General features: G+C 50.7%; 1 protein-coding gene across 2 annotated transcripts in view; it reads left to right on the top strand.

Annotated features, from left to right (window-relative positions):
* The window catches only part of EFCAB5 (EF-hand calcium binding domain 5), a 111,159-nt gene that overhangs the window by 69,079 nt on the left and 15,068 nt on the right, over window positions 1-27,012 (top strand). For both annotated transcript variants that reach the window (XM_084802740.1, XM_084802739.1), the window contains 6 exons: window positions 1,298-1,454; window positions 15,172-15,461; window positions 19,228-19,397; window positions 20,643-20,871; window positions 23,165-23,317; window positions 26,571-26,671. In XM_084802740.1, the coding sequence (XP_084658866.1) occupies window positions 1,298-1,454; window positions 15,172-15,461; window positions 19,228-19,397; window positions 20,643-20,871; window positions 23,165-23,317; window positions 26,571-26,671 (1,100 nt within the window). The remainder of the gene's footprint in view (window positions 1-1,297; window positions 1,455-15,171; window positions 15,462-19,227; window positions 19,398-20,642; window positions 20,872-23,164; window positions 23,318-26,570; window positions 26,672-27,012) is intronic.

Genomic DNA, 27,012 nt, shown 5'->3' with positions numbered 1-27,012 from the left:
AACCTAAGGCCTGGCACACCCGAGGCAAGTGCTCTACCACTGAGTCGCACCTCTAGCCCTGCAGTGTGTGACACAGAGTCTTACTATGTAACCCGAACTGTCCTTGAATTCACAGTCCCTTTGCTTTAGCTTCCTGAGAGCTGGGACAGTAGAAATGTGTCACTGTGGCTGGCATATTCATCATCTTTAAAATTAAATCAACCTAGTTAGTGGTTCAATAATTGTTCATTATTACCTAATTAATGAATTATCTAGTGAAAATTCTAAACCCTGTCTTGAAAAAACAAAAACAAAAAAAGTGGCAGGGGAGATAAAATCAGTCTCTGTGTCTCTCTCTAACAGCCTTAGCCCAAAATGAAGTTGGTTTTTGTGGGTTTTTGGGGGTTTGTTTTGTTTGTTTTTTAAAGAGTGATATACTTCCTTTAAATACAAGACACCAGCCAGTGCAATGAAGACTGTGTCCCCTGTGCTTACCGCCCTGTCTGTGTCCTAGGCTAGCTCTATTCCTGTGCTTACCGCCCTGTCTGTGTCCTAGGCTAGCTCTATTCCTGTGCTTACCATCCTGTCTGTGTCCTAGGCTAGCTCTATCCCCTGTGCTTACCGCCCTGTCTATGTCCTAGGCTAGCTCTGTCCCCTGTGCTTACCGCCCTGTCTGTGTCCTAGGCTAGCTCTATTCCTGTGCTTACCATCCTGTCTGTGTCCTAGGCTAGCTCTGTCCCCTGTGCTTACCGCCCTGTCTGTGTCCTAGGCTAGCTCTATTCCTGTGCTTACCGCCCTGTCTGTGTCCTAGGCTAGCTCTATTCCTGTGCTTACCGCCCTGTCTGTGTCCTAGGCTAGCTCTATTCCTGTGCTTACCGCCCTGTCTGTGTCCTAGGCTAGCTCTATTCCTGTGCTTACCGCCCTGTCTGTGTCCTAGGCTAGCTCTATTCCTGTGCTTACCGCCCTGTCTGTGTCCTAGGCTAGCTCTATTCCTGTGCTTACCATCCTGTCTGTGTCCTAGGCTAGCTCTATCCCCTGTGCTTACCGCCCTGTCTATGTCCTAGGCTAGCTCTGTCCCCTGTGCTTACCGCCCTGTCTGTGTCCTAGGCTAGCTCTATTCCTGTGCTTACCATCCTGTCTGTGTCCTAGGCTAGCTCTGTCCCCTGTGCTTACCGCCCTGTCTGTGTCCTAGGCTAGCTCTATTCCTGTGCTTACCGCCCTGTCTGTGTCCTAGGCTAGCTCTATTCCTGTGCTTACCGCCCTGTCTGTGTCCTAGGCTAGCTCTATTCCTGTGCTTACCGCCCTGTCTGTGTCCTAGGCTAGACAAAACATCTTCCAAGCCCGGCGGGGGATTCTCCTAGAAGCCCTCTTCCAGAAGTGGGACAGTGACTGCTCAGGCTTTCTGAATCTGAATGAGGTTGACGAGCTCCTGTATACATACAAGGGTGGGATGGAAAGAGAATCCATGAAGAAAGGTAAAATGTTAGCATGTTCCTATGTAAGTTACGGTAGCAACCTGGCTTTCTGTCTCTCAGTGCACATATAGAGGTAGCCAGAAACAAGTATTAGCGGGGGTGGGGCACAGGGGTGAGGAGATGAGGCACAGGGGTGGGGAGGTGGGGCACAGGGGTGAGGAGGTGGAGCACAGGGGTGAGGAGGTGGGGCACAGGGGTGAGGAGGTGGAGCACAGGGGTGGGGAGGTGGAGCACAGGGGTGAGGAGGTGGAGCACAGGGGTGAGGAGGTGGAGCACAGGGGTGAGGAGGTGGGGCACAGGGGTGAGGAGGTGGAGCACAGGGGTGGGGAGGTGGAGCACAGGGGTGAGGAGGTGGGGCACAGGGGTGAGGAGGTGGGGCACAGGGGTGAGGAGGTGGGGCACAGGGGTGAGGAGGTGGGGCACAGGGGTGAGGAGGTGAGGCACAGGGGTGGGGAGGTGGGGCACAGGGGTGGGGAGGTGAGGCACAGGGGTGGGGAGGTGGGGCACAGGGGTGAGGAGGTGAGGCACAGGGGTGAGGAGGTGGGGCACAGGGGTGGGGAGGTGGGGCACAGGGGTGAGGAGGTGAGGCACAGGGGTGGGGAGGTGGGGCACAGGGGTGAGGAGGTGAGGCACAGGGGTGAGGAGGTGGGGCACAGGGGTGAGGAGGTGGGGCACAGGGGTGGGGAGGTGGAGCACAGGGGTGAGGAGGTGGAGCACAGGGGTGAGGAGGTGGGGCACAGGGGTGAGGAGGTGGAGCACAGGGGTGGGGAGGTGGAGCACAGGGGTGAGGAGGTGGAGCACAGGGGTGAGGAGGTGGAGCACAGGGGTGAGGAGGTGGGGCACAGGGGTGAGGAGGTGGAGCACAGGGGTGGGGAGGTGGAGCACAGGGGTGAGGAGGTGGGGCACAGGGGTGAGGAGGTGGGGCACAGGGGTGAGGAGGTGGGGCACAGGGGTGAGGAGGTGGGGCACAGGGGTGAGGAGGTGAGGCACAGGGGTGGGGAGGTGGGGCACAGGGGTGGGGAGGTGAGGCACAGGGGTGGGGAGGTGGGGCACAGGGGTGAGGAGGTGAGGCACAGGGGTGAGGAGGTGGGGCACAGGGGTGGGGAGGTGGGGCACAGGGGTGAGGAGGTGAGGCACAGGGGTGGGGAGGTGGGGCACAGGGGTGAGGAGGTGAGGCACAGGGGTGAGGAGGTGGGGCACAGGGGTGAGGAGGTGGGGCACAGGGGTGAGGAGGTGGGGCACAGGGGTGAGGAGGTGAGGCACAGGGGTGGGGAGGTGGGGCACAGGGGTGGGGAGGTGGGGCACAGGGGTGAGGAGGTAGGGCACAGGGGTGAGGAGGTGGGGCACAGGGGTGGGGAGGTGGGGCACAGGGGTGAGGAGGTAGGGCACAGGGGTGAGGAGGTGGGGCACAGGGGTGAGGAGGTGGGGCACAGGGGTGAGGAGGTGGGGCACAGGGGTGAGGAGGTGGGGCACAGGGGTGGGGAGGTGGGGCACAGGGGTGAGGAGGTGGGGCACAGGGGTGAGGAGGTAGGGCACAGGGGTGAGGAGGTGGAGCACAGGGGTGAGGAGGTGAGGCACAGGGGTGGGGAGGTGGAGCACAGGGGTGAGGAGGTGGAGCACAGGGGTGAGGAGGTGGGGCACAGGGGTGAGGAGGTGGGGCACAGGGGTGAGGAGGTGGAGCACAGGGGTGAGGAGGTGGGGCACAGGGGTGAGGAGGTGGGGCACAGGGGTGAGGAGGTGGGGCACAGGGGTGAGGAGGTGGGGCACAGGGGTGAGGAGGTGGGGCACAGGGGTGAGGAGGTGGAGCACAGGGGTGAGGAGGTAGGGCACAGGGGTGAGGAGGTGAGGCACAGGGGTGAGGAGGTGGGGCACAGGGGTGAGGAGGTGGAGCACAGGGGTGAGGAGGTGAGGCACAGGGGTGGGGAGGTGGAGCACAGGGGTGAGGAGGTGGGGCACAGGGGTGAGGAGGTGGGGCACAGGGGTGGGGAGGTGGGGCACAGGGGTGAGGAGGTGGGGCACAGGGGTGAGGAGGTGAGGCACAGGGGTGGGGAGGTGGAGCACAGGGGTGAGGAGGTGGGGCACAGGGGTGAGGAGGTAGGGCACAGGGGTGAGGAGGTGAGGCACAGGGGTGGGGAGGTGGAGCACAGGGGTGAGGAGGTGGGGCACAGGGGTGAGGAGGTGGGGCACAGGGGTGAGGAGGTGGGGCACAGGGGTGAGGAGGTGGGGCACAGGGGTGAGGAGGTGGAGCACAGGGGTGAGGAGGTGGGGCACAGGGGTGAGGAGGTGAGGCACAGGGGTGAGGAGGTGGGGCACAGGGGTGAGGAGGTAGGGCACAGGGGTGAGGAGGTAGGGCACAGGGGTGAGGAGGTGGGGCACAGGGGTGAGGAGGTAGGGCACAGGGGTGAGGAGGTAGGGCACAGGGGTGAGGAGGTGGGGCACAGGGGTGAGGAGGTGGAGCACAGGGGTGAGGAGGTGAGGCACAGGGGTGGGGAGGTGGAGCACAGGGGTGAGGAGGTGGAGCACAGGGGTGAGGAGGTGGGGCACAGGGGTGAGGAGGTGGGGCACAGGGGTGAGGAGGTGGGGCACAGGGGTGAGGAGGTGGAGCACAGGGGTGAGGAGGTGAGGCACAGGGGTGAGGAGGTGGGGCACAGGGGTGAGGAGGTGGGGCACAGGGGTGAGGAGGTGGGGCACAGGGGTGAGGAGGTGGGGCACAGGGGTGAGGAGGTGGAGCACAGGGGTGAGGAGGTGGGGCACAGGGGTGAGGAGGTGAGGCATAGGGGTGAGGAGGTAGGGCACAGGGGTGGGGAGGTGGGGCACAGGGGTGAGGAGGTGGGGCACAGGCGTGAGGAGGTGGGGCACAGGGGTGAGGAGGTGGGGCACAGGGGTGAGGAGGTGGGGCACAGGGGTGAGGAGGTGGGGCACAGGGGTGAGGAGGTGGGGCACAGGGGTGAGGAGGTGGGGCACAGGGGTGAGGAGGTGGGGCACAGGGGTGAGGAGGTGGGGCACAGGGGTGAGGAGGTGGGGCACAGGGGTGGGGGTGGGGCACAGGGGTGGGGGTGGGGCACAAGGGTGGGGCTGGGGCACAAGGGTGGGGTGAGTCACAGGGGTGGGGTGAGGCACAGGGGTTGGGGTGGGGCACAGGGGTGGGGGGCACAGGGGTGGGGTGGGGCACAGGGGTGGAGGAGCGGGGCACAGGGGTAGGGTAGGGCACAGGGGTGGGGGTGGGGAGGTAGAGGGGAACAGAGGTGGGGGTTGGGGGAGGACACAGGGGTGGATGGCATAGGGTCTGAATTTGGATTCCCAGCACCCTGTTGCATAGGTCAGGCACCTGAGCACTGGGGAAGCAGAAATATGGAATCCCTGGAACATATTGGTCAGCAGGTAAGGGGCCTAGTCTTAAAAATAAGATGGGGAGTAATTGAGGAAGACACCCAATACACATACCTGCACACACACACACACACACACACACACACACACACACACACACTAAATGCATCAGATACCTTTCCCAAGCTTCTGATATTTTTCCATCTTTCAATCCTGGGGTAGAATTTACAGCCTCGTACATGATGGTCCAGCATTCTGAGCGACAGTGCTCTACCCCTTTTTTTTACGTTTAAATTTTCATTTGTTTTTAAACAGGGTTTCATTAGGCTTTCCAGGCTGGCTTTAAACTGGCTTTGTAGTCTAGGCCAACGTGAACTTTCAAGCCTCCTGCCTCAGCGCACGGAGCAGCCCACAGCACCAGACCCAGAGTTGTTGCGTGGGAAGTAGTGAGAGCAGGCGGGTGAGCAGGGCTCGTGGGCCTTCCCGCGTGGGCCTTCCCGCGTGGGCCTTCCCGCGTGGAGCACGCTGCGGAGTGTTTCCCTTGGACCTTGAGCCCAGGCGGACTCTGTCTGCGAACTCAGCCTAGAAGTAAAGGTGGGGCACAGGGGTGAGGAGGTGGGGCACAGGGGTGAGGAGGTGAGGCACAGGGGTGGGGAGGTGGGGCACAGGGGTGAGGAGGTGAGGCACAGGGGTGAGGAGGTGAGGCACAGGGGTGGGGAGGTGAGGCACAGGGGTGAGGAGGTGGGGCACAGGGGTGAGGAGGTGGGGCACAGGGGTGAGGAGGTGGAGCACAGGGGTGAGGAGGTGAGGCACAGCGGTGAGGAGGTGGGGCACAGGGGTGAGGAGGTGGGGCACAGGGGTGAGGAGGTGGGGCACAGGGGTGAGGAGGTGGGGCACAGGGGTGAGGAGGTGGAGCACAGGGGTGGGGAGGTGAGGCACAGGGGTGAGGAGGTGAGGCACAGGGGTGGGGAGGTGAGGCACAGGGGTGGGGAGGTGAGGCACAGGGGTGAGGAGGTGGGGCACAGGGGTGAGGAGGTGGGGCACAGGGGTGAGGAGGTGGAGCACAGGGGTGAGGAGGTGAGGCACAGCGGTGAGGAGGTGGGGCACAGGGGTGAGGAGGTGGGGCACAGGGGTGAGGAGGTGGGGCACAGCGGTGAGGAGGTGGGGCACAGCGGTGAGGAGGTGGGGCACAGGGGTGAGGAGGTGGGGCACAGGGGTGAGGAGGTGGGGCACAGGGGTGAGGAGGTGGGGCACAGCGGTGAGGAGGTGGGGCACAGGGGTGAGGAGGTGGGGCACAGGGGTGAGGAGGTGGGGCACAGGGGTGAGGAGGTGGGGCACAGGGGTGGGGAGGTGGGGCACAGGGGTGAGGAGGTGGAGCACAGGGGTGAGGAGGTGGGGCACAGGGGTGAGGAGGTGGGGCACAGGGGTGAGGAGGTGGGGCACAGGGGTGAGGAGGTGGGGCACAGCGGTGAGGAGGTGGGGCACAGGGGTGAGGAGGTGGGGCACAGGGGTGAGGAGGTGGGGCACAGGGGTGAGGAGGTGGAGCACAGGGGTGAGGAGGTGGGGCACAGGGGTGGGGAGGTGGGGCACAGGGGTGGGGAGGTGGAGCACAGGGGTGAGGAGGTGGGGCACAGGGGTGGGGAGGTGGGGCACAGGGGTGAGGAGGTGGGGCACAGGGGTGAGGAGGTGGGGCACAGGGGTGAGGAGGTGGGGCACAGGGGTGAGGAGGTGGGGCACAGGGGTGGGGAGGTGGGGCACAGGGGTGGGGAGGTGGGGCACAGGGGTGAGGAGGTGGAGCACAGGGGTGGGGGTGGGGCACAGGGGTGGGGGTGGGGCACAAGGGTGGGGCTGGGGCACAAGGGTGGGGTGAGTCACAGGGGTGGGGTGAGGCACAGGGGTTGGGGTGGGGCACAGGGGTAGGGGGCACAGGGGTGGGGTGGGGCACAGGGGTGGAGGAGCGGGGCACAGGGGTAGGGTAGGGCACAGGGGTGGGGGTGGGGAGGTAGAGGGGAACAGAGGTGGGGGTTGGGGGAGGACACAGGGGTGGATGGCATAGGGTCTGAATTTGGATTCTCAGCACCCTGTTGCATAGGTCAGGCACCTGAGCACTGGGGAAGCAGAAATATGGAATCCCTGGAACATATTGGTCAGCAGGTAAGGGGCCTAGTCTTAAAAATAAGATGGGGAGTAATTGAGGAAGACACCCAATACACATACCTGCACACACACACACACACACACACACACACACACACACACACACACACACACACACTAAATGCATCAGATACCTTTCCCAAGCTTCTGATATTTTTCCATCTTTCAATCCTGGGGTAGAATTTACAGCCTCGTACATGATGGTCCAGCATTCTGAGCGACAGTGCTCTACCCCTTTTTTTTACGTTTAAATTTTCATTTGTTTTTAAACAGGGTTTCATTAGGCTTTCCAGGCTGGCTTTAAACTGGCTTTGTAGTCTAGGCCAACGTGAACTTTCAAGCCTCCTGCCTCAGCGCACGGAGCAGCCCACAGCACCAGACCCAGAGTTGTTGCGTGGGAAGTAGTGAGAGCAGGCGGGTGAGCAGGGCTCGTGGGCCTTCCCGCGTGGGCCTTCCCGCGTGGGCCTTCCCGCGTGGAGCACGCTGCGGAGTGTTTCCCCTGGACCTTGAGCCCAGGCGGACTCTGTCTGCAAACTCAGCCTAGAAGTAAAGGTGGCATAGGGGTGAGGAGGTGGGGCACAGGGGTGAGGAGGTGAGGCACAGGGGTGAGGAGGTGGGGCACAGGGGTGGGGAGGTGGGGCACAGGGGTGAGGAGGTGGGGCACAGGGGTGAGGAGGTGGGGCACAGGGGTGAGGAGGTGGGGCACAGGGGTGAGGAGGTGGGGCACAGGGGTGAGGAGGTGGGGCACAGGGGTGGGGAGGTGGGGCACAGGGGTGAGGAGGTGGAGCACAGGGGTGAGGAGGTGAGGCACAGGGGTGAGGAGGTGGGGCACAGGGGTGAGGAGGTGGAGCACAGGGGTGAGGAGGTGGGGCACAGGGGTGGAGAGGTAGGGCACAGGGGTGGGGAGGTGGGGCACAGGGGTGGGGAGGTGGGGGGGCACAGGGGTGAGGAGGTAGGGCACAGGGGTGGGGAGGTGGGGGGGCACAGGGGTGGGGAGGTGGGGGGGCACAGGGGTGGGGAGGTGGGGTGAGGCACAGGGGTGAGGAGGTGGGGCACAGGGGTGAGGAGGTGGGGCACAGGGGTGAGGAGGTGGGGCACAGGGGTGGGGAGGTGGAGCACAGGGGTGAGGAGGTGGGGCACAGGGGTGGGGAGGTGGGGCACAGGGGTGTCCCACAGGCGAACACCTTTACTTCTAGGCTGAGAACCCAAACCACAGCAGCCTTTCCTCTTAGGTCGGCTCTAAGCTGTTATGTCTGCCTGGGTCCATGCTTCCTCTTCAGTATACTAAATTTTTTTCTCTTTAATTATTTTTTTCTTTTCCTTTTTCTCTTTTTCCTTATATTTTTATTTCCTCTAGCCAATATAAAACAATATTTTTCTAGAAAATTGGGACATTATGAACCACTAAGAAATTTCTCAGTCTGTTTTTGATTGCTATGACCCTGATACAGTTGAAGACTGTAAGCTGGTTGTTTGTAGTATGTTCTTCACGAAGATTTGTGATTAAATCCAGATTAGTTATCTTCGGCAGGGCCGGAACATGTAATCAATCTTGTGTTCTTATTGAATTCTATTGGAAATCCTATGATAATGACATTGATCAGTAGATTAAAACGACATCTGATCTGGTCCAGTACGTAGGGTACCAGCATCACAGGCTCAGAGCCCGGAGTTTGATTCCCAGCACTTCATAACCAGGTGCGGTGTCACACATCTGTAGAATCGCGCTGTTCTTGGCTATGCGGCAAATTCGTTCAAGGGATACATGAGAACTCATCTCAAAAGTTTTTTTTTTCTTTCAGCCCTTCTACTTCAACGTTACTTTTTTGTAAATAGTATTTTGTGGATGCTTTGTAACTTATAAAAATTATTTCTCTTTTGCCAAACTTTTCATTTATAGTAATAGCACTTAAGAGTTTATTGTCTTAGTCATTGGGCTGTAATCCAATATTATCATTGCTTGTCTTAATATTGCCCCAGATTTAATCCTTTCTCTCTGGCTACCTCCCCTCATCTTCCTCACTCTCAACATTGTTTTATGAAAATGTTGAAACATACAGCAAGTCTGAAAGAATTTTATAATGCGGCGCCGGTCTGCACATCCACAGCTTATCCGTGGCGCTTCCCCACGGCTTCTTGTTACCGCTGTGTCTTACCTCCTTCTGCTGTTTTTGATATATCTTAAGGCAAAACATACACTTCTTCCTGAATACATGGACACACATCATTAGCTTGAGTTCAATATTTAGTAACTGTTTTTTCTCTCTTAGTGCAAAATTCTCACAAAACTAGGTGTCTAAAATTTAAGTGTGATTGCTGACTTTTGACAAATCCAGGATCAGCGTGGCTCAGCTTCTTTGGAGAAACAGAAGGCAAAGCTCTTCCCGTGTCTTTTCCCCGTACAGTCCCCACCGTGCAATTCCCAAGGCAACCACTGAGGTCTTTCCGCCATAATGTTTCTTGTCTAGGCCTTATGAAAATAGAACCATAAAATATGTATACTCTTTAAGTAAGGTGAGGCTTCTTTCACTCGGCATAATTTTTCTTGAAATTCTTAGATGCTGTGGATGTCTGAGCCACCGGACACATGGGTAGCTTCATTTATTTATTTTTTTTAAAGAAACGTCAGAGAGTTTTCGCGGCCATTTTAGCACCTCCATCATTCTTCGAAAATGTCTTTGCTTTCTGATATGAGATCTTCTGGGTTCATCTTGTGCTCCCCCTGTTTCTATCCTGGAATAGTCAGCTCCCCCAGGAACCTTGGTGCCCATTGCTGAAAGGTAGTATTTAGAAGTCATGCACGTGCCCATGTCTCCCAAGGCTCTGCTCTCGGCCCCCTCAGGAGACAGAGGTAGAGAGTGTGTGTGTGTGTGTGTGTGTGTGTGTGTGTGTGTGTGTGTGTTTGCATAGTCACACGCATGTTTACGAGAATATAAAACACTTACATCTCTACATGTCTTTGTCCACTGATATTAAGACTCACGAGTTCACACCAATCCCTCCGTGCCCAGCTCTAAACAACAGACGCCATTCTTACTCCTCCCGCCTTCACGGACCCCGTCCCCTCACCGCGTCAGCTCCAGAGATGTGCTCAGCACGTGTCTTCGTCTCTAAGCCTCCGTGCGTGCCAAGCCCTTCTTCACGTAGATGCCCTCCCCTGCCCATTCGGGCTGCAGCTCCCTATGCTGAGCTGCCTGCTGCCTGAAGTCTTACACAGCGGATTTCTCGTATTGGTTTTCCCTTTAGAACACCTGTCCTGCTCATCTTGTTTAGACCAGCATGTCCTTCCACGCGGGTGCCCTCTTCACTCCATTCAGTATTCGAAATCCAGATGAGGTTTTGACATCCGGTCTAGCCAGTCTCTCCGCAGAGCCACCCTCTTCACCCACGTGGGCTAAAGTCTCTCTTCCACTAACCTCACACCGCTCGGGCTCGGATAACCCATGCCAAGCTATTCCCAAAGGATGCCCTTCTTTGCACACATAAACTCTGGTCTATGAAGCTCTGAGTCACCTTGGCTTTCCGTGACCAAAAGCAGGTGCTCGCCTTGTCCTGCACAATGTAATGGCTTTAGGACGACGTTGCTCAAGGAGAGAGAGGAGTGGAGAGCAGACAAAGAACAGTAAGAAGATGAGCTCGTGAGGCACGTTGGTTTTTGGTTTGGTTTTGTGTTTTGAGACAGGGTCTCACTGTGTAGCCCTGGCTGCCCTGGAACTCACTATGTAGACCAGGCTGGCCTCGAACTCACCAAGATCCCTCCTGCCTTTCTCCTAAATTCTGGGATTAAAGGTGTTTGAGGAGTGGGACACTTAGGATGTGTTTGATTCAAAAAATAGAAGACACAAGCCAAAGCAGTTAGAAAAGAAAGGTCCCTACTAACACATGTACCCTCCAGAGTGGTTCAGAGCACTAGGGTTGAGGTTCCAGTCCTGGCACTAGGAGGTGTCCGTTCACCCTCTTGCCTTCAGCCTAGCCCTTTCTCTTCTGTTTGGCCCTATCCTCGTCCGAGCCTTCCCTGTATGGTAAGCAGGTTCAGGCTCACAACGTCTCAGGGTCATTCAAGTCAACAGGAATAAAATCACCTCCACCTAATCCCTCACGTCTGACCCTCACTCGGGAGGCAGAGGCAGGTGGATCTCTATGAGTTCAACTCCAGCTAGGTCCACATAGAAAGTTCCAACACAGCCGGGGCTAGATAGTGAGATTCTGTCTCAAAAAACAAACAAACAGAAACGGCCTGGTATTATATTGTACTACAGCAGCCACTCTGATTGGAGGCACAGAATGTCGTAATGGGTGTGGCCCTGGAGTACATGTTCTACCTCTAAAACGACAGTGGCTCATGAGCTGCAACGGGAATAGACTGGTTTCCCCAGGGCAAAATTGTAACTACAGACACTAGAGAGAAGCTCCACGGATGTTAAAGAACCAAAAGCAAATGAATGTTTAACTACGGCAGTAGGGGCTTGCACGTGACAAGATGGCTACCAGCTCTGGGTAGTGTTTGCTCACTGTGCAGCGAATGGTAATGAACGGACACTCTTGTCATTGAAGGGAAGGAAAAACCACAGGGGAAGACATTTTGAGAGGGGAACTGGAACCCGCTTTAAAAGGAAAGGGCATGTGCCCTGTATTTTCTCAGCTGTGACGGAATTACTTGATCGCAGCAGCCTGAGGAAGGAAGGGCTTACTTTGACACGCAGTTTGAGGTGGGGACCATCATGGGGAGGGCAGCAACTGGTCACACCGGCGGGGGCAACCACAGTCAGGAAGCAGACAGGAAGGAATGCTGGATGCTCAGCTCACTCTTGTTTATTTAATTCAAGGAACTTAGGCAAGGAAGGATGCCACCCGCACTCAGGGTGTTTCCTGTCATCTCAGTTAACCCAGGCTAAAACTCCCTCCTAGGTTTGTTACCAAGGTTAACTATTGAGCCTATTGGGTTAGCAATCAGGTTGGGTTTCTTTTTTTCTTTCTTTTTCTTTTTTCTTTTTTTTTCTTTTTTTGGGTGGGTATTTTTTTGTGGGTTTTTTTTGTTTGTTTGTTTGTTTTTTGTTTTTTTGTTTTGGTTTTTCGATACAGGGTTTCTCTGTGTAGCCTTGGCTGGCCTGGACCCGCTTTGTAGGCCAGGCTGGCCTCGAACTCACAGCGATCCACCTGCCTCTGCCTCCCGAGTGCTGGTATTAAAGGAGTGCGCCACCACGCCCGGCTTTGGGTGGGTATTTTTGAGACAGGTTTCTCTGTGTAGCCCTGGAACTCACTATAGACGAGGCTCAGAGATCTGTCTGCCTCTGCATCCCAAGTGCTGGGATTAAAGCCCCGAGCCACCACCACCTTCAAAACACATTATAGACGCACCAGGAGACATGTACCAAAATGCTTATAGTGCAGTTCCTAGGAGTGAAATAGTACAAATACCTGAAATGCATATTGCCGGGAGAACAAATAATCAATGACGTCATACTCATGTGGTGAGTACCATGGCTTGGATAAATGAGTCAAAGCTACAGAACAGCATGATGAACACGGTATTAAATGGTTCAGCAGTAAAGAGTCCTTGCTGCTCATGCCGAGCACCTGAGCTCGTTTGCCAGCTTCTACTTCAGGAGGCTCACAACTGCCTGCAACTCCAGGTCAAGCGATCCAGCATTCCCTTCTTGTCTCCATGGGTAGGCAAACATGCATACAACCATGAAAACAGGCACACTGGTAAATAAATACCAAATTGTAGGCACATTTTTATTTATTTTAAAATCTATTTTGTTGGGTTCCTTACGCCTCTTTCTCCCTTCTCCACCCCAATCCCTTCCAACACCCCAACACCAAGTAGGGGAGAAAGGTTAGGGGGGAAAGAAGGCGTAGTCCCCTCTTGCTACTTCCTGCTGGTTAGGGTCGTTGGGTTCCTCGGGGCGAGTCCAATCTTCGTTTCCGGAGATCTCCAACTTCTCCTCAAACTGCATCAGCAGCAACCAGGAGAGGCTAGGGGAGCACCAGCATCTTCTCTCTCAGCATCCCCCACCCCATCTGTGCTATGGCACTTATTCCCTCTCATGGACCTCAGAATTAAATTGTCTGCAGCTGGCAAAGAGCCCCTCCCAGAGCCCACACGAGGCAAACATCCGCTGCTGTGGACCATCGGAGTCAACTCCATACCCCACACCTGGGATTAAAACAAAAGCATGTTTACACAACATAACTGAGTTTCTAAAGACACCAAAACGTTCCATTTACACAAAATAATCCTTTTTCTTTTTTAAGCAAGGGGGTGGAGAGATAGCTCAGAAGATACGAGCACCAGCTGCTCTTCCAGAGAACCCAGGTTTCAGCTCACAACCATCTGTAACTCCCGTTCTGTGGGGTCTGATGCCCTCTTCAGGACTCCAAGGGCACCACACACACACACATGATCCACAGACATGCAGGCAGGCAAAACACCCATAGACGTAAAGAGTAGAAATTAAGTGGATTAGGCAGGGGTGGTGGCACTCAGGAAGCAGAGGAAGGCAGATCTCTGAGAGTTGGAGACCAGCCTGGTCTACAAATGAGTTCCAGGACAGCCAGGGCTCCACAAAGAGAAACCCTGTATCAAAATAAATAAATTAAATAAGTAAATAAATAAATAAAGTTAATTAAATTTTAAGATAAAATAAAAGAAGGACCAGACGTGGTGGCACACACCTGTAATCCCAACACTTGGGAGGCAGAGGCAGGCGGATGCTGTGAGTTCGAGGCCAGCCTGGTCTACAAAATGAGTCCAGAACAGCCAAGGCTACACAGAGAAACCCTGCCTTGGAAACCACCCCCCCCAAAAAAAGAGAAAGATAAAACAAAAGAAAAACATTTTAAAAGCAAATTACATATGGTTTGATAATCTTGGTGTAATATTTACAAACAGGTAAAACTATGTAATGCTTAGAAATATTTACATGCAACGCAGTCATTTTATATAACTGTGACAGTGGAGGGGGGAGGGAGCCAAATTTCAGTTAAGAGATGTGATGAGAGGAGCTAGCACAGGGCAGAAGAGGATGAGAAAGGTGATTGACAAATCATGTTCAAGTTTGATAGTAGATTCATCATGTACAAAAGAAAAATGAAAGAGGGCCTGGTCAGATGGCTCAGAGGTGAACTTCCAGAGGACTCAGGTCAGACTTCTAGCACCCAGATGGGAGCTCACATCCAACTGGAACTCCAGCTCTATGGGATCCGACGCCCTCTTCGGGCCTCTCAAGGCGGCAGGCACACATACGATACACAGACGTGCATGCAGGCAAATGCTCAGACACACGAAATCATATTTTTTTTAATTTATATTTTTAAAAAGAAAAACGAAGGAGATGATCTGGAGCATACTTTGGTGGCAGAGTGCTTATCTGGCATGTGCGCGACTCTGGTTTTAACCCTGGATACTGTAAGAACAGCGTTAGGAAGGACCGCAGGTGTGTGCGAGCCCCGCTCGGGAACCAGGAGTGGGAAGGGAAATTCTAGAGCAAATCATTCTTTGACGGGGCCCATGGCAGGCACCATTCAGAAAAGGACCTGAACCAGGGAACCGCGTAATGCAAGCTGTGCGGGTTACTTCGGTTTGGCCTTTTGAAGTAAATGACACTGCCCCCTGTAGCCCAGGCTACTTCCAAAAATTCATGGTCATTCTGCCTTAGTCTTGGACGATAGGCCTGACATAAGCTCTGTTTGCGTGCATGTGTGTGCATGTGCGTGCGTGTGTGCATGTGAGCGCATGCGCGCCTGTGCGCCTGTGTTTCAGTCCTGGAGACCGACCCCAGGGCTCTCTGAATGCCAAGTGCGTGCCTTACCACTGAGTCATATTCCCAGCCCAGAGAGTTGCGCTTTAGTTTTATGTATGAAGGAAGCATTTACTATTGGTGAGTCCACAATAAAGCGATAAAGGTCTGTTTGGGGTTATAAAAGTAGGATTGGAAACGAGTGGCCACAAGGGACAGTGCCAAAGAGCAACGGGGAAGACAGGCAGGCAGGGAGAAGTCACGTGGCTGAGAGGTAGAACTCAAACAAAAACACAGCCGACATGGAAGTCACACGGGATTTAGTACAGGGTGTCAGACACTGTGCTCAGAAATACCTTTGACGTACTCAGTTTCACAGAGAACACATGTGTTAAGGGCTTTAGCTTGCTGTAAGAGGAAAATGAAAACAGTCCCCATAGATTAATGAACTTTTAGTCTGTTCTCTGTTTCCTGCTTATGTCTTTTAGCTAAGCTGCACATCCAGTTTCCAAAGCCACATCCTGATCGTGAAGTAAAACTGTCCTCAAAGCAGTTTCAGAGGTACATAGAATTGGTTGTGTCTGAACTCAGGGGCAATGAAGACCAAGTTCTGGAAAATCTTGTGGAATTCCTGATGACTTCCTTAGAGAGGAGCCACACGGAGGGTCTAAGGAACTGCGCGAGACGAAAATGGCTACATCAGATCCAGCACGCTGCAGAGACAAGTGGGGTGTCCCTGGAGCCAGTGTACTCCGAGACCTTTAGGGCCCTCACCCAGGTATGCTCTCAAAAGTAAAATGAGAGAAAACGTCTTCTCACAGTGTGTGCTAGTCGGTGGCTGCGCAGGAGGAACACGCAGACTTTGCTTGAAAAATAACAGGATGCTGAGGGGAAAAAAAATCACTGAGTGATGCTACAAGTGATGTATTCATTATAAGACATTATAAATGACTGAAACCTGTGTGAGGGGCTAGGGATGACGTTCAGCCTGGCATGTCTGATGCCCTGGTTCAGGCCCAGCTCTCCGTTAGTCAGGTGCGGGTGGCACACACTGCAGTCTCAGCTCTCAGACGGTAGAGCCGAGAAGATCAGAATATAAAAATCGCCCTTGACTATATACTAAATTTGAGGCCAGGCTGGGCTACGTAAAGTTCTGTCTTTAACTAAATATATATATATATATATATATATCAAGCTGAGTGAGATAAAGCTGGAATAGTTGAAACAAGACAGAAAGATGTGGAAACGGTGTCCTAGGATTTTATTTGTTCTAAGAGTCTAAGACACTAGGACACTAGATAATAGAATGCCAGTAAAGAGATGTGCAACGGCGCGTGCTGTGTGTACTTTGCATGATGCTTGGGAGACAATTTACCCATCAAAAGAAGGATTTTTAATTGTTTAAATCTCATTTTTATCACTGAGGGACACGCCAGGGTCTATAGAGAGAGGTGTAAAGTACATGCATAAAGAATAATTTGCAGGGGCAGTTCTCTCCTTCCAGCAAGTGGATTCAAACTAGCTCAGCGAATCTTCCAGGCCAGCCAAGACTACATAGCGAGTAGTCTCAAAAATAAATAAATAGATAAATGAAAAAGAAAGACAAATGGCCAATGATATTTAAGTTTCAACATTCTTAGCCACTGGAGAAACACAAATTAAAACCAATGTAAGATTCCACCTCACCTTAGTCAAAATGTATATGATCAAGAAACAAATGGCCACAAAACCTGATGAGGATGTGGGGAAAGAGGAAGCCTCATGTAGTGCTGATGAGCATATAAACTAGTGCCGCCGCTAAAGAATTCAGAGTGCATATTCTTCAAAAAGCTAAAAATAGAGCTGCCACGTGGCTCAACTGTATCAGAGAGCCAAAGGGCTCTGTGTGCTATCACAGAGAGGCTTGTCCGTCCACACTCATGGCTACAGTTTCACAATAGCAAAGAAACAGAAGCAGCCTAGATCGCCACCAGTGGACGGTAGAGGGTGAAAACGCGGCACAGATATGCAATGGGATTTTGTAAAGAAGAGTGAAATTATGAAGTTTGCAGGAAAATAGGACACTCAAGAAATAGTAAGTGAGGTGACCCAGACTCAGAAAGACAAGAATTGCATGTTCTCTCTCACATGCAGACCATAACTTTTAATATGGGTATATGTAAAGAAGGGTAATGTATTAGTCAGGGTCTTCTAGGGAAACAAGTATATATAGTCAGTAGGATATATATATCAGTTATATATATCAGTTTTATACATACATATATATCAATTTTATAGATAGATAGATAAATAGATAGATAGATAGATAGATAGATAGATAGATTCAGTAGGATAGCACACATCTTTAATCCCCAAATGTAGGAGACGGAAGCAGGAGGATTTCTGTGAGTTTGGGGTCTTCTTGCTTTATACAGTGAGCTCCAAGACATTCAGAACTTTGGTACTTAGAAAGAACCTGTCTCAAAGAGGAGGTGGGGTGGTGGGGATTATTTTACTGTTTAACAGGTTGTGGTCCAGCTAGTCCAACAATGGCTGTCTTCCAATGGACAGTCCAAGAATCTGGTCATCAGTATATCCTAGAACCCAGAAGAAGTAGGCTCCAATACCAATGAAGGAATGGACTCGCCAGTGAGAGCGAGGGCAAGCAGGCGGAGAGCAAGGCTTTGTTCTTGCGTGGCCCTTACGTAGGCCACCGGTAGCTGTGGTCCAGACTTAGGCTAGATTTTCCCACCTCAAAAGATGCAGACATAGGACGGGTCTTTCCACCTCAAAGAATTCATTCAAGGAAAAATTCTCACAGCTGTACTGGGCGTCTGTTCTAACTAACCTCATATGTAGTCAGGCTGACAGCCATCACAGGGGATAAGTGTGAGCAGAGAGCATGAAACTAGGTAAGGGACCACAGGAAGGAAACAGGAGGTGTGGGGGGAGGGGAGTGCAAAGGGTCACATGGGACAGGAAAACAGAAGGGAGGCTACTGGGGGAGCAAGGGAGAGAAAAGAATGGGGTAAGAAGTGGGGGACAAAAAAAAACCACAACAAAAGCAAATTTTGTTTGATGAATACCACAGTGAAATCTAATCTTTCTACGCTAATTTTAAAACAGAGTCCACAGTCTTAGTGTCAAAGAAACTCTTTCCTGAAATGTCCCCGATCAAATCCAAACTGTTAAAAATTCTTTGAGGGACAGAGAAACAACAACAACAACCAAAAAAAAAAAAAAAAAAAAAAAAGAAAGAAAGAAAGAAAAAAGAAAAAAAAAGAAAAGGAAAGAAAGAAAGAAAAAGGAGAGAATGAAAGGAAGAAAGAAGAGAAAAGAATTCCTTGAGGCCAGGCATGGTGGCGCATCTCTGTAATCCCTGCTACACAGAGAAACCCTGTCTCAAAAACAAACAAACAAACAAACAAACAACTCCTTGGTGCTATAAAAAGGTCTTAGCTGTTAAGCACTTTTGTTGTACTTGCAGAGGACCCAGCTTCCATTCCCAGGACCCACATGATGGCTCACAATTACCTGTACACCAGGCCTGTACATGGAGCACATACATGCGTGTAGACAGAGGACCCATACACCTAACATGAAAATAAAGAAATATTTTTAAAACTTAAAACAGATCCTTTGCTTTTACATTCATGTCTAGATGAGGAAAGACAGGGAAAGTGAAGGAATCTTCTTGCCGCAACCCTTCAGATCAGTGCCTTTTACTGAAATCCCTCACCCTGAACTATGGCTGTGGTTCGAAAGGGTCTAAGTACCTTTAAATTTGATTAGAGTTAAGAGGTTTTGGTTTGGAGCTGGACGGTGGTGGCGCACGCCTTTGATCCCAGCACTTGGGAGGCAGAAGCAGGCAGATTGCTGTGAGTTCGAGGCCAGCCTGGTCTACAAAGTGAGTCCAGGACAGTCAAGGCTACACAGAGAAACCCTGACTCGAAAAACAAAACAAAACAACAACAACAACAACAAAAGAGGTTTTGGTTTGGTTTTGGGTTGTGCTTGTTTTTGGTAAAGCAATTTAAGTACATATAAGACATTCAGATCATGGGGCTGGAGAGATGGCTCAGAGGTTAAGAGCACTGCCTGCTCTTCCAGAGGTTCTGAGTTCAATTCCCAGCAACCACATGGTGGCTCACAACCATCTATAATGTGAACTGATGCCCTCTTCTGGCCTGCAGATATACATGCAGATAGAGCACTCACATACATAAAATAAATAAATAAATCTAAAAAAGACATCCAGGTCACGGACTAAGTGAAACTCAGGTTTGAAGGTCAGTGTGGAACCGGTTTTCCTCCACTGCTCATGACTGCTAAACTCTGCATCATTTATTCAGGTACTATTGGTACCTGATTCCCAAACAGGTTAGCAAAGGGATTGGGAGATTTCTGTAGCTGTTGACAAATACAAATACTTTGCGGTCCCAGCTGGTCTTGAACTCACAGAGACTCGCCTGACTCTGCCTCCCCAAGTACTTGAGACTACAGGTGTGCGCCGCCACACCCAGCTTGACAGATGCAAATACATGGCCAGAAATATTTTGCCGCAGGATGCTGAGGCTCATGGAAACAAGAAGATCAGCGCTCACATTTCCCTCTTAGAGGAAAACCTGGTCCTGCCTAGCAGAGGGGACATTGTCCTGAGGAACGTGGCCTGCACCCTGGACGATGCTCCATTTGTACTGAACAGAGTGCTCTACAGGGACATGAAGGGGATCAGGTAGGAACCTGCTGAAGAGCTGCCTTCTTTCTTTCTGGTTTTGTTTTGTTTTTCAAGACAGGGTATTTCTGTGTAGCCTTGACTGTTCTGGACTCGCTTTGTAGACCAGGCTGGCCTTGAACTCATAGCAATCCGCCTGCCTCTGCCTCCCAAGTGCTGGGATTAAAGGCGTGCACCAACCCCTCTCTGATGTTCTAAAGACAGGATTTCATATGTTTCTAGCTGGCCTTGAACTCCTGACCCTCCCGCCTTCACCTTCCAAGTGCTGGCTTCTAGGTGTGTGCCACCATGCCTGATTGGTTGTATCTTTCTAAAACAGCATTTCCTCTTCTGAAGTAAACTGGCATTTGAACCCTTGTGAGTTGCTCAAGAGAGAACTGTCTCTAAGTCCCCAGTGCTTCTAGAGTGGGACCTGATGGGTTTCCAGTCCTAAGCGGTTGTTGTTGTTGTTGTTGTTGTTGTTGTTGTTGTTGTTGTTCCAAGACAGGGTCTATCTGTGTAGCCCTGGCTGTCCTGGACTCACTTTGTAGACCAGGCTGGCCTCGAACTCACAGGGATCCACCTGCCTCTGCCTCGCAGAGTGTGTTACTGTATTTTTGTTAATTAATTTATTTTGTGCATATGGGTGTTTTGCTGGCATGTATATCTGCGTGCCACTTGCATGCCTGATGCTTGCAGAAGCCAGAGAGAGTTTCAGAGCTCCTAGAGCAGGAGTTATGGTCAACTAGTTATGAGCAACCATGTGGGTTCTGGGAATTGAACCCATCTCCTCTGCAGGAGAAGCAGTGCTCTTAACTGCTGAGCCATCTCTCCAGCCCCATAACATCAAATGGTTTTACGAGATCACTTCTAGAATTCACTCTGGAAATGATTCACCATTTAGGGGCCCAGCTTTACATAATATGTAGCCCTGGCATCTGGCGTGTGTGTGTGTGTGTGTGTGTGTTGATTTCCTGTTAAGATCTAAGGTTGGTTGCTTATTTCTTTTTCTCTATTGTGTCACTGGAGATTGAACTGGATTCCCCCACACATGCCACATAAGCACTCTACCTTTAAACTACACTTCTAGCCCTAAGATTATTTTTGAAGATCTTCCCAAGCTGGAACTTCCAAATTGGTAATATTACCTGATCCACGTCTCACACATATAGTGCTTAGAGTTGTAAGAGATTATGACTTTTGTTTTCTCTGTGGTTTAGTCTAAGGCCTGTGACTCACCACTGTCCTTGTAACCCTTTCCAACAGCTTTACTGTCGTGGACGAGGGCAGGCCAATCCATGTCCCCCAAGTTAAACACCATGGCAACATCTTCTTCTGGAACCACTCCCGAAGCAAGAGTGAGCACAACGGGTCATTCCTGGCTCTGCCTCTTCAGGATGCACATATGAGGATCTTTGGGGTCCTGGCAGTTGACACTCTTCGAGATCCTCGTGAAATAAACATCTTCCTACCTCATGAGATCAGATTCTATCAGGTAAGCTAGAAGTCTGCAAGAGCAGGGGCTGACAGCTTCTCGGTCTGTCTTCAGAGTCAAACCTGGAAGCCGAGATGGAGGGTAGGCACTGCGTGTAGACAGTGTCGTGCTATTGTGTTTCCTGCATGTATCAGACTTCTGACATGTTCCTTACCGTCTGTGGAGGCGCTGATACATATCCATGCCCAAGCCCACCTGGAACACTGCTCATATGTGTCTCGGCACTAAGTATAGGAATAGAAACTGATTCTTTGTAACAGAAGTAATGGCCTAGGCGCTGAGACCCTCACAATAGGGAGGGGCTGTGGAGAAGGGTGCGCTGGATAACTGTCAACTCTTAACTCGTCACAGCCTAGAATACCCAGAGAAGACAATTTTAGTGAGGGATTGCGTAGATCAGGTTGGCCTGTGGGTATTTGGGGGGTGGGGGGAAGGGCGTGTTATCTTGGTTGTGAATTGGTGTAGGACGCCTGTTAGGCATCACCATTCCAAAGAAGGGTCTGTGGGCAGCACCATCCAGAGGCAGGGGGTGCTGAACAGTGTAAGAGAGGAGGAAGCTAGCTGAGCATAACAGCAAGCAAGCCAGGATCCACACGTGTATTCAGCATGTGACGTTTTAAGTTCCTGCCTTGACTTCCCTGAAATTGTGTATTGTGGCCTGGAGTTAACCCTTTCTTCCCTAAGTTGTTTTGTGTCAGGATATTTTTTTCACAGCAACAAAAATGATGTCTTTTTTTTTTTTAAAGATTTATTCATTTATTATGTATACAATGTTCTGCCTCCAAGTATACACCAGAAGAGGGTGTCAGATCACATTATAGACGGTTGTGAGCCACCATGTGGTTGCTGGGAATTGGACTCAGGACCTCTGGAAGAGCAGTCAGTGCTCTTGGCCACTGAGCCATCTCTCCAGCCTATTATATCTTTTTTTTTTATTACAATGCTCCCTATCAGTTCCTTTGTTCTTTCCACAGGAAATACTAAATATGATATGGATTGTCACAGCTCTTGATTTCAGTGTTATAAATGTTGAGGAAAATGGAAGAAGCCCAAATATTTCTTGAGAACTCATATTTTCAAATTAGATTGTGAAAATGACAAGCATGTGTCAGACTTCGAAATAGCTAGAACGTTTTGGTTAATTTTATGGATATAAACTGCAATGAGGATAGCATTAAATCCTGTGGGGGGTGTGGCCTCCGGCCTGTGGCCTGTAACAAGTCCGGAGCTTCTAAGTCCCGGTTTCTGTGTGCCTTTGCCATTATGCTGCATTTTCTCTTTTACCTTGTGGCTCGATAACTGAGGAAAGCGGTAGATGCTTTCTCTGAACATCTTTTTTAATAAGACTTATTCTCATGTCTAATATGAGACAAAAGTATTAGGCAGCAAATGGTAAAGTATGGAGTTGTCAGTAAATTAACTGCTTTATAGTCTTATTGGTGAGCATGTCCAAATGATGATAAATTAGGTCTCTAGCCCTGGAAATGAAATCCCTGGGCTGCCCTTGGAGGACTTCAGTCTATCTATCGCTCTTTCTCGTGTGTGTGTGTGTGTGTGTGTGTGTGTGTGTGTGTGTGTGAGATTTTGAAGAATCTGTGGTTCCTAGAGTTTTTTGACAAGGCCACAGTTGGAGTTTATGGAAATTCCATCGGTCCTCTCTCTGTGGAACAGTCCTCTGCTTATAGGAAGACTGTGTGACTAGCATTTGTGGGTCTTGACACCAAGCGTACACTTTCCAGTTGACCTGACAGTAAAGACCACAGAGAGCCAGATTTATTCCCACGACTGAGGAAGCAGAGGTAGGTGGATCTCTCTGAATTCAAGGCCAGTCTGGTCTACATAGCGAGTTCCAGGCTGGGCAGGCAGTGCCCGAAATGAGAACCTGTCTCAATAATGATAATGATAATAATGATGATAATAATAATAATAATAATAATAATAATAATAATAATAATAATAATAATAAAAGTAATAATAATAGTAGTAGTAGTAGTATCAGTATCAAATCAGGGCAGCTCTCTGGACCAGAATCTTGGCTTTTGGAGTTTATTTCTTTCTATTTCTAAGTTTATCTTCTTGCGACTGCACATTATCACAAAGCATGAAAAATGATATAGGCTTCTCTTTACACACTCGCTGTCCTCGGTCCTTTTTGCATAGCAGAATCTCAGAGAGTTCCTCTTAGAGAGCTGACTTTAACTAATTTGTTATTCATAAACCTAGGGGACGACCATTACTGACCACTATGTAATTTTTATTTTTTTTAAGCGTGTCTACTTGCCTGTCTTCACAGGGTGTTGCCAACGCCTTCAGCACGGCCTATCACTACGTTCACAGCAGGGAGCACATCCTGCACACTGTGATCACCGGTGTCAGGTGGCTCTTCAACATCACATCTGGCATTGCCTCCATCACTACCTGCTTTATCGAGCCTAGCTCAGAACAGGTGGGCAAGGCCCTGCCGTGTTTACACCTTTTTGATATTATATAATTATCAGATATTGTCTTGTTAATACTCAAAGGTCATATTATCAGGGATGTGGCTCAGTGTTAACATTACTTGCTAGCGTGCTCAAGGCTCTGGGTTTGATCCCAGAACCACACACACCAATAGAAACGAGTAAATAACCCAAAACTCTTTGTTGCACAAAAAAAGTATCTATTACAAATTGCCTTAGGGACAAAGGAACATTGTTTGAACAAAATAAAGAAAAAAGTAAGAGTCAGCTAGGGAAAACGGCTCAGTGAATACAGGCACTCTTCTGCGGCTCTCATGAGTTTGATCCCCGTGTCCCACACGGCAGGAGGAGAGAATCAACTACTGAGGCTTGTCTTTTGACCTCCACACATGTGGCAAACACGCTTGCACACGCACAAGTAGGTGAGAAAGAAAGTGAGTGAGAAGCTAGCAGGCTTCCAGCATGACCAGATCCGGGACCTCCTGGAGCGAAGTTTTCTCCATCAGGCAAGTGACATACTTAGGGGCAAAGAATCCAGTTTAAAAGTTCCAGTGTTTGCCCAGCACTTGGGAGGCAGAGGCAGGCAGATCACTGTGAGTTCGAGGCCAGCCTGGTCTACAAAGCGAGTCCAGAACATCTGCGACTACACAGAGAAACCCTGTCTTGAAAAAGCAAACAAACAAAAAATGTTCACCATCCTTAGCCATTGGGAAAATACAAATCTAAATGACTAAGATTCCATTTTACACCTGTCAGAATGGCTAAGATCAAAACCACAAGTGACAGCTCGTGGCTGATGAGGATGTGGAGCAAGGGGAACATTCCTCCATTGCTAGTGAGTGCAAACTTGTGCAGCCACTTTGGAAATCAATATGGTGCTCGCCGGGCGTGGTGGTGTACATCTTTAATCCCAACACTTGGGAGGCAGAGGCAGATGGATCTCTGTGAGTTCAAGGCCAGTTTGGTCTACAAAGTGAGTCTAAGACAGCCAAGGCTACACAGAGAAACCATGTCTCAAAAAGCAAAGCAACAACAATGAAAACCAAGAAAGAAAGAAAGAAAGAAAGAAAAGAAAAACAAAGAAAATTGGGAATCAATCTACCTCAAGACCACTCCTGGGTACATAGCCAACACACTCTAGCCTAACACAAGAACACTTACTCAACTATGTTCATAGCACTTATTATTCCTAATAGCCAGGAACTTGAAACAACCTAGATGTCCCTCAACCAAAGAGTAGACAAAGAAAATGTAGTGCTTATATACAATGGAGTATTACTCAGCTGTTTTTTAAAAAATCATGAAATTTGCAGGCAAATGGATCGGACTAGAAAAAAAAAATCATCCTGAATAAGGTAACCCAGATCCAGAAAGACAAACATGGTATGTATCCACTTATAAGTGGATATTACCTCTAAAGTAAAGGATAATCATGCTACAATCCACAGACCCAGAGAGACTAAGTAACAAGGAGGGCTCAAGTGGACGGGGGGGGGGGGGGGGGGGGGGGGGGGGGGTTGGGGGGGGATGGGGGGGGAGGGAACAGGAACAGGAAGAATCAGCTTGGGGAAAGAAGGAGGGAGAGGGTATTGGGAGAGATGACTGGAATGGGGGGAGGGGACATCTCAGGGGTGGGGACAAGGTAGAAACCTAATGCAATGGAAACTCCCAGGAATCTACGGGGGTGAGCCTAGCTAAGACCCCTAGTAATGGAGGATACGGCGTCTGAACTGGCCATCTTCTGTAACCAGGCAAGACTTCCAGTGGAGGGACTGGGACACCAACCCAGGCGCAAAACCTTCCACTTACAATATGTTCTGCCTGGAAGATGTGCTGAGGTGGTACAGAATTTATGGGTGTGGCCAACCAATGACTGCTCCAGCTTAAGACTCACACCATGAGAGGGAGCCCAGGAGGGCCAGGAAGCAGAGGCTGGATAGCCCAGAGACCTAGGATAAAACCAAACACGACTGACAAAAAAAAGAAAAGAAAAAAGAAAAAAAGAAAAGAAAAAAGAAAAATAAAAAAGAAAAGAAAAGAAAAAAGTCAATTGGAGACTAGCATGATTGTTATCAGAGAGGTTTCATCCAGCACCTGACGGGAGCAGATGCAGAGACCCACAGCCAAACATTAGGCGGAACTCTGGGAAGTCTGCAGAAGAGGGGGAGAAAGGATTGTGGGAGCCAGAGGGTCAAGGACACCACAAGAAAACCCACAGACTCAACCAACCATGGCTCGTGGCAGCTCACAAGGACTGAAGTGGCAACCAGGGAGCCTGCGTGGGTCTGACCTAGGCGTTCTGCATATGTGTTATGGTTGTGTAGCCTGGCCTTCCTGTGGGACTCCTCACAGTGGGGGCAGGGGCTGTCTCTGACTTTTTTGCCTGCTTTCCCTCCCATTGGGTTACCTCTCCCAGCCTTAATACGAGGGGAGGCACCTAGTCTTGTTACAACTTGATAATGCCATGTTTGTTTGGTATCCTTGAGAGGCCTGCCCTTTTTTGAAGAGAAAAAAAAAAAAAAAGAAAAAGAAAGAAAAGTGGATCTGGGGGAGAGGGGAGGTGGGAAGGAGGAATGGGGGAGGGGAGGGGAAGGAGGAATGGGGGAGGGGAGGTGGGAAGGAGGAATGGGGGAGGGGAGGGGAAGGAGGAATGGGGGAGGGGAGGTGGGAAGGAGGAATGGGGGAGGGGAGGTGGGAAGGAGGAATGGGGGAGGGGAGGGGAAGGAGGAATGGGGGAGGGGAGGGGAAGGAGGGCCTGGGAAGAGAGGAGGAAGGAGGGAGGAAACTGAGGTCGGGATGTAATATATACTGTTTATTGGGGTGGATTCTTACCTAGGGTGACTTAGAATTCACTGTGTAGCCAAGACTAACCTTAAATTTATGATCCTCCCATCGCTACCTCCCACATGCTGGGATTACAGGCATGTACCGCCAGATCAGGCCCACAATGCACAGTTTAGTGCGAGAATCACTGTAAACACACAGCTTATACAGCTGTGGTGGCGCACACTGAAGGCAGAGCCAGGAGATCTTTATGAGTCGGAGGCCAACCTGGTTTACATAGGGAGTTCTAGACCAGCCAGGGCTACATAAACACACAGCTCTATCAGATATTTTTGTTTTTAATCCATGTGTTAAAATAAACATTTCACTTTTGGAATGTTGCTCCTTTAATGGCCCAGAATATGTGCAGGGCTGGCGTCCTCCTGCTTTCTAATGCAATCTCTTCCTCTTCCTCAGGAAGACTATGTTTTACGCCGTACAATGGTTACAGATTCTCTCGGTCTAGCAGAAATCCTTACAGGGACCCCAGCCATCTCCAGGAAGTCCTGCATCTTCAGGTAGGGGACACCTTGGGGTCACCTGACTGCGGTGATGACGGATCTGAAGTCACGGCTTATGCCTTGATCAGCACACCCTGACTCGTTCTAATGGCTCATTTATTATTTTTAAACTTACCAAACAGGACTAAAAATAAGTCTTGTGAACGCAATATTCACAGTTCCATGAACATCAGAATGCATGTGTTCTTCTCATTGCTAGCACAAGCCGGAGAGGAGGCACTTTTTTTTTTTTTTTTAATCTCTCACTGGAGCAAGTGTGCAGCCACCCTGCCCAGATCCCCGCCCACCTCTGGCCATATTTCCTGCAGGGAAAGTTTCTCTGAGGAAATGCCCTCAAG

This window comes from Acomys minous, assembly GCF_964271855.1.
Source record: "Acomys minous genome assembly, chromosome: 12".
Lineage (NCBI taxonomy): Eukaryota > Metazoa > Chordata > Mammalia > Rodentia > Muridae > Acomys > Acomys minous.
This window is presented reverse-complemented; position numbering and strand designations above follow the sequence as displayed.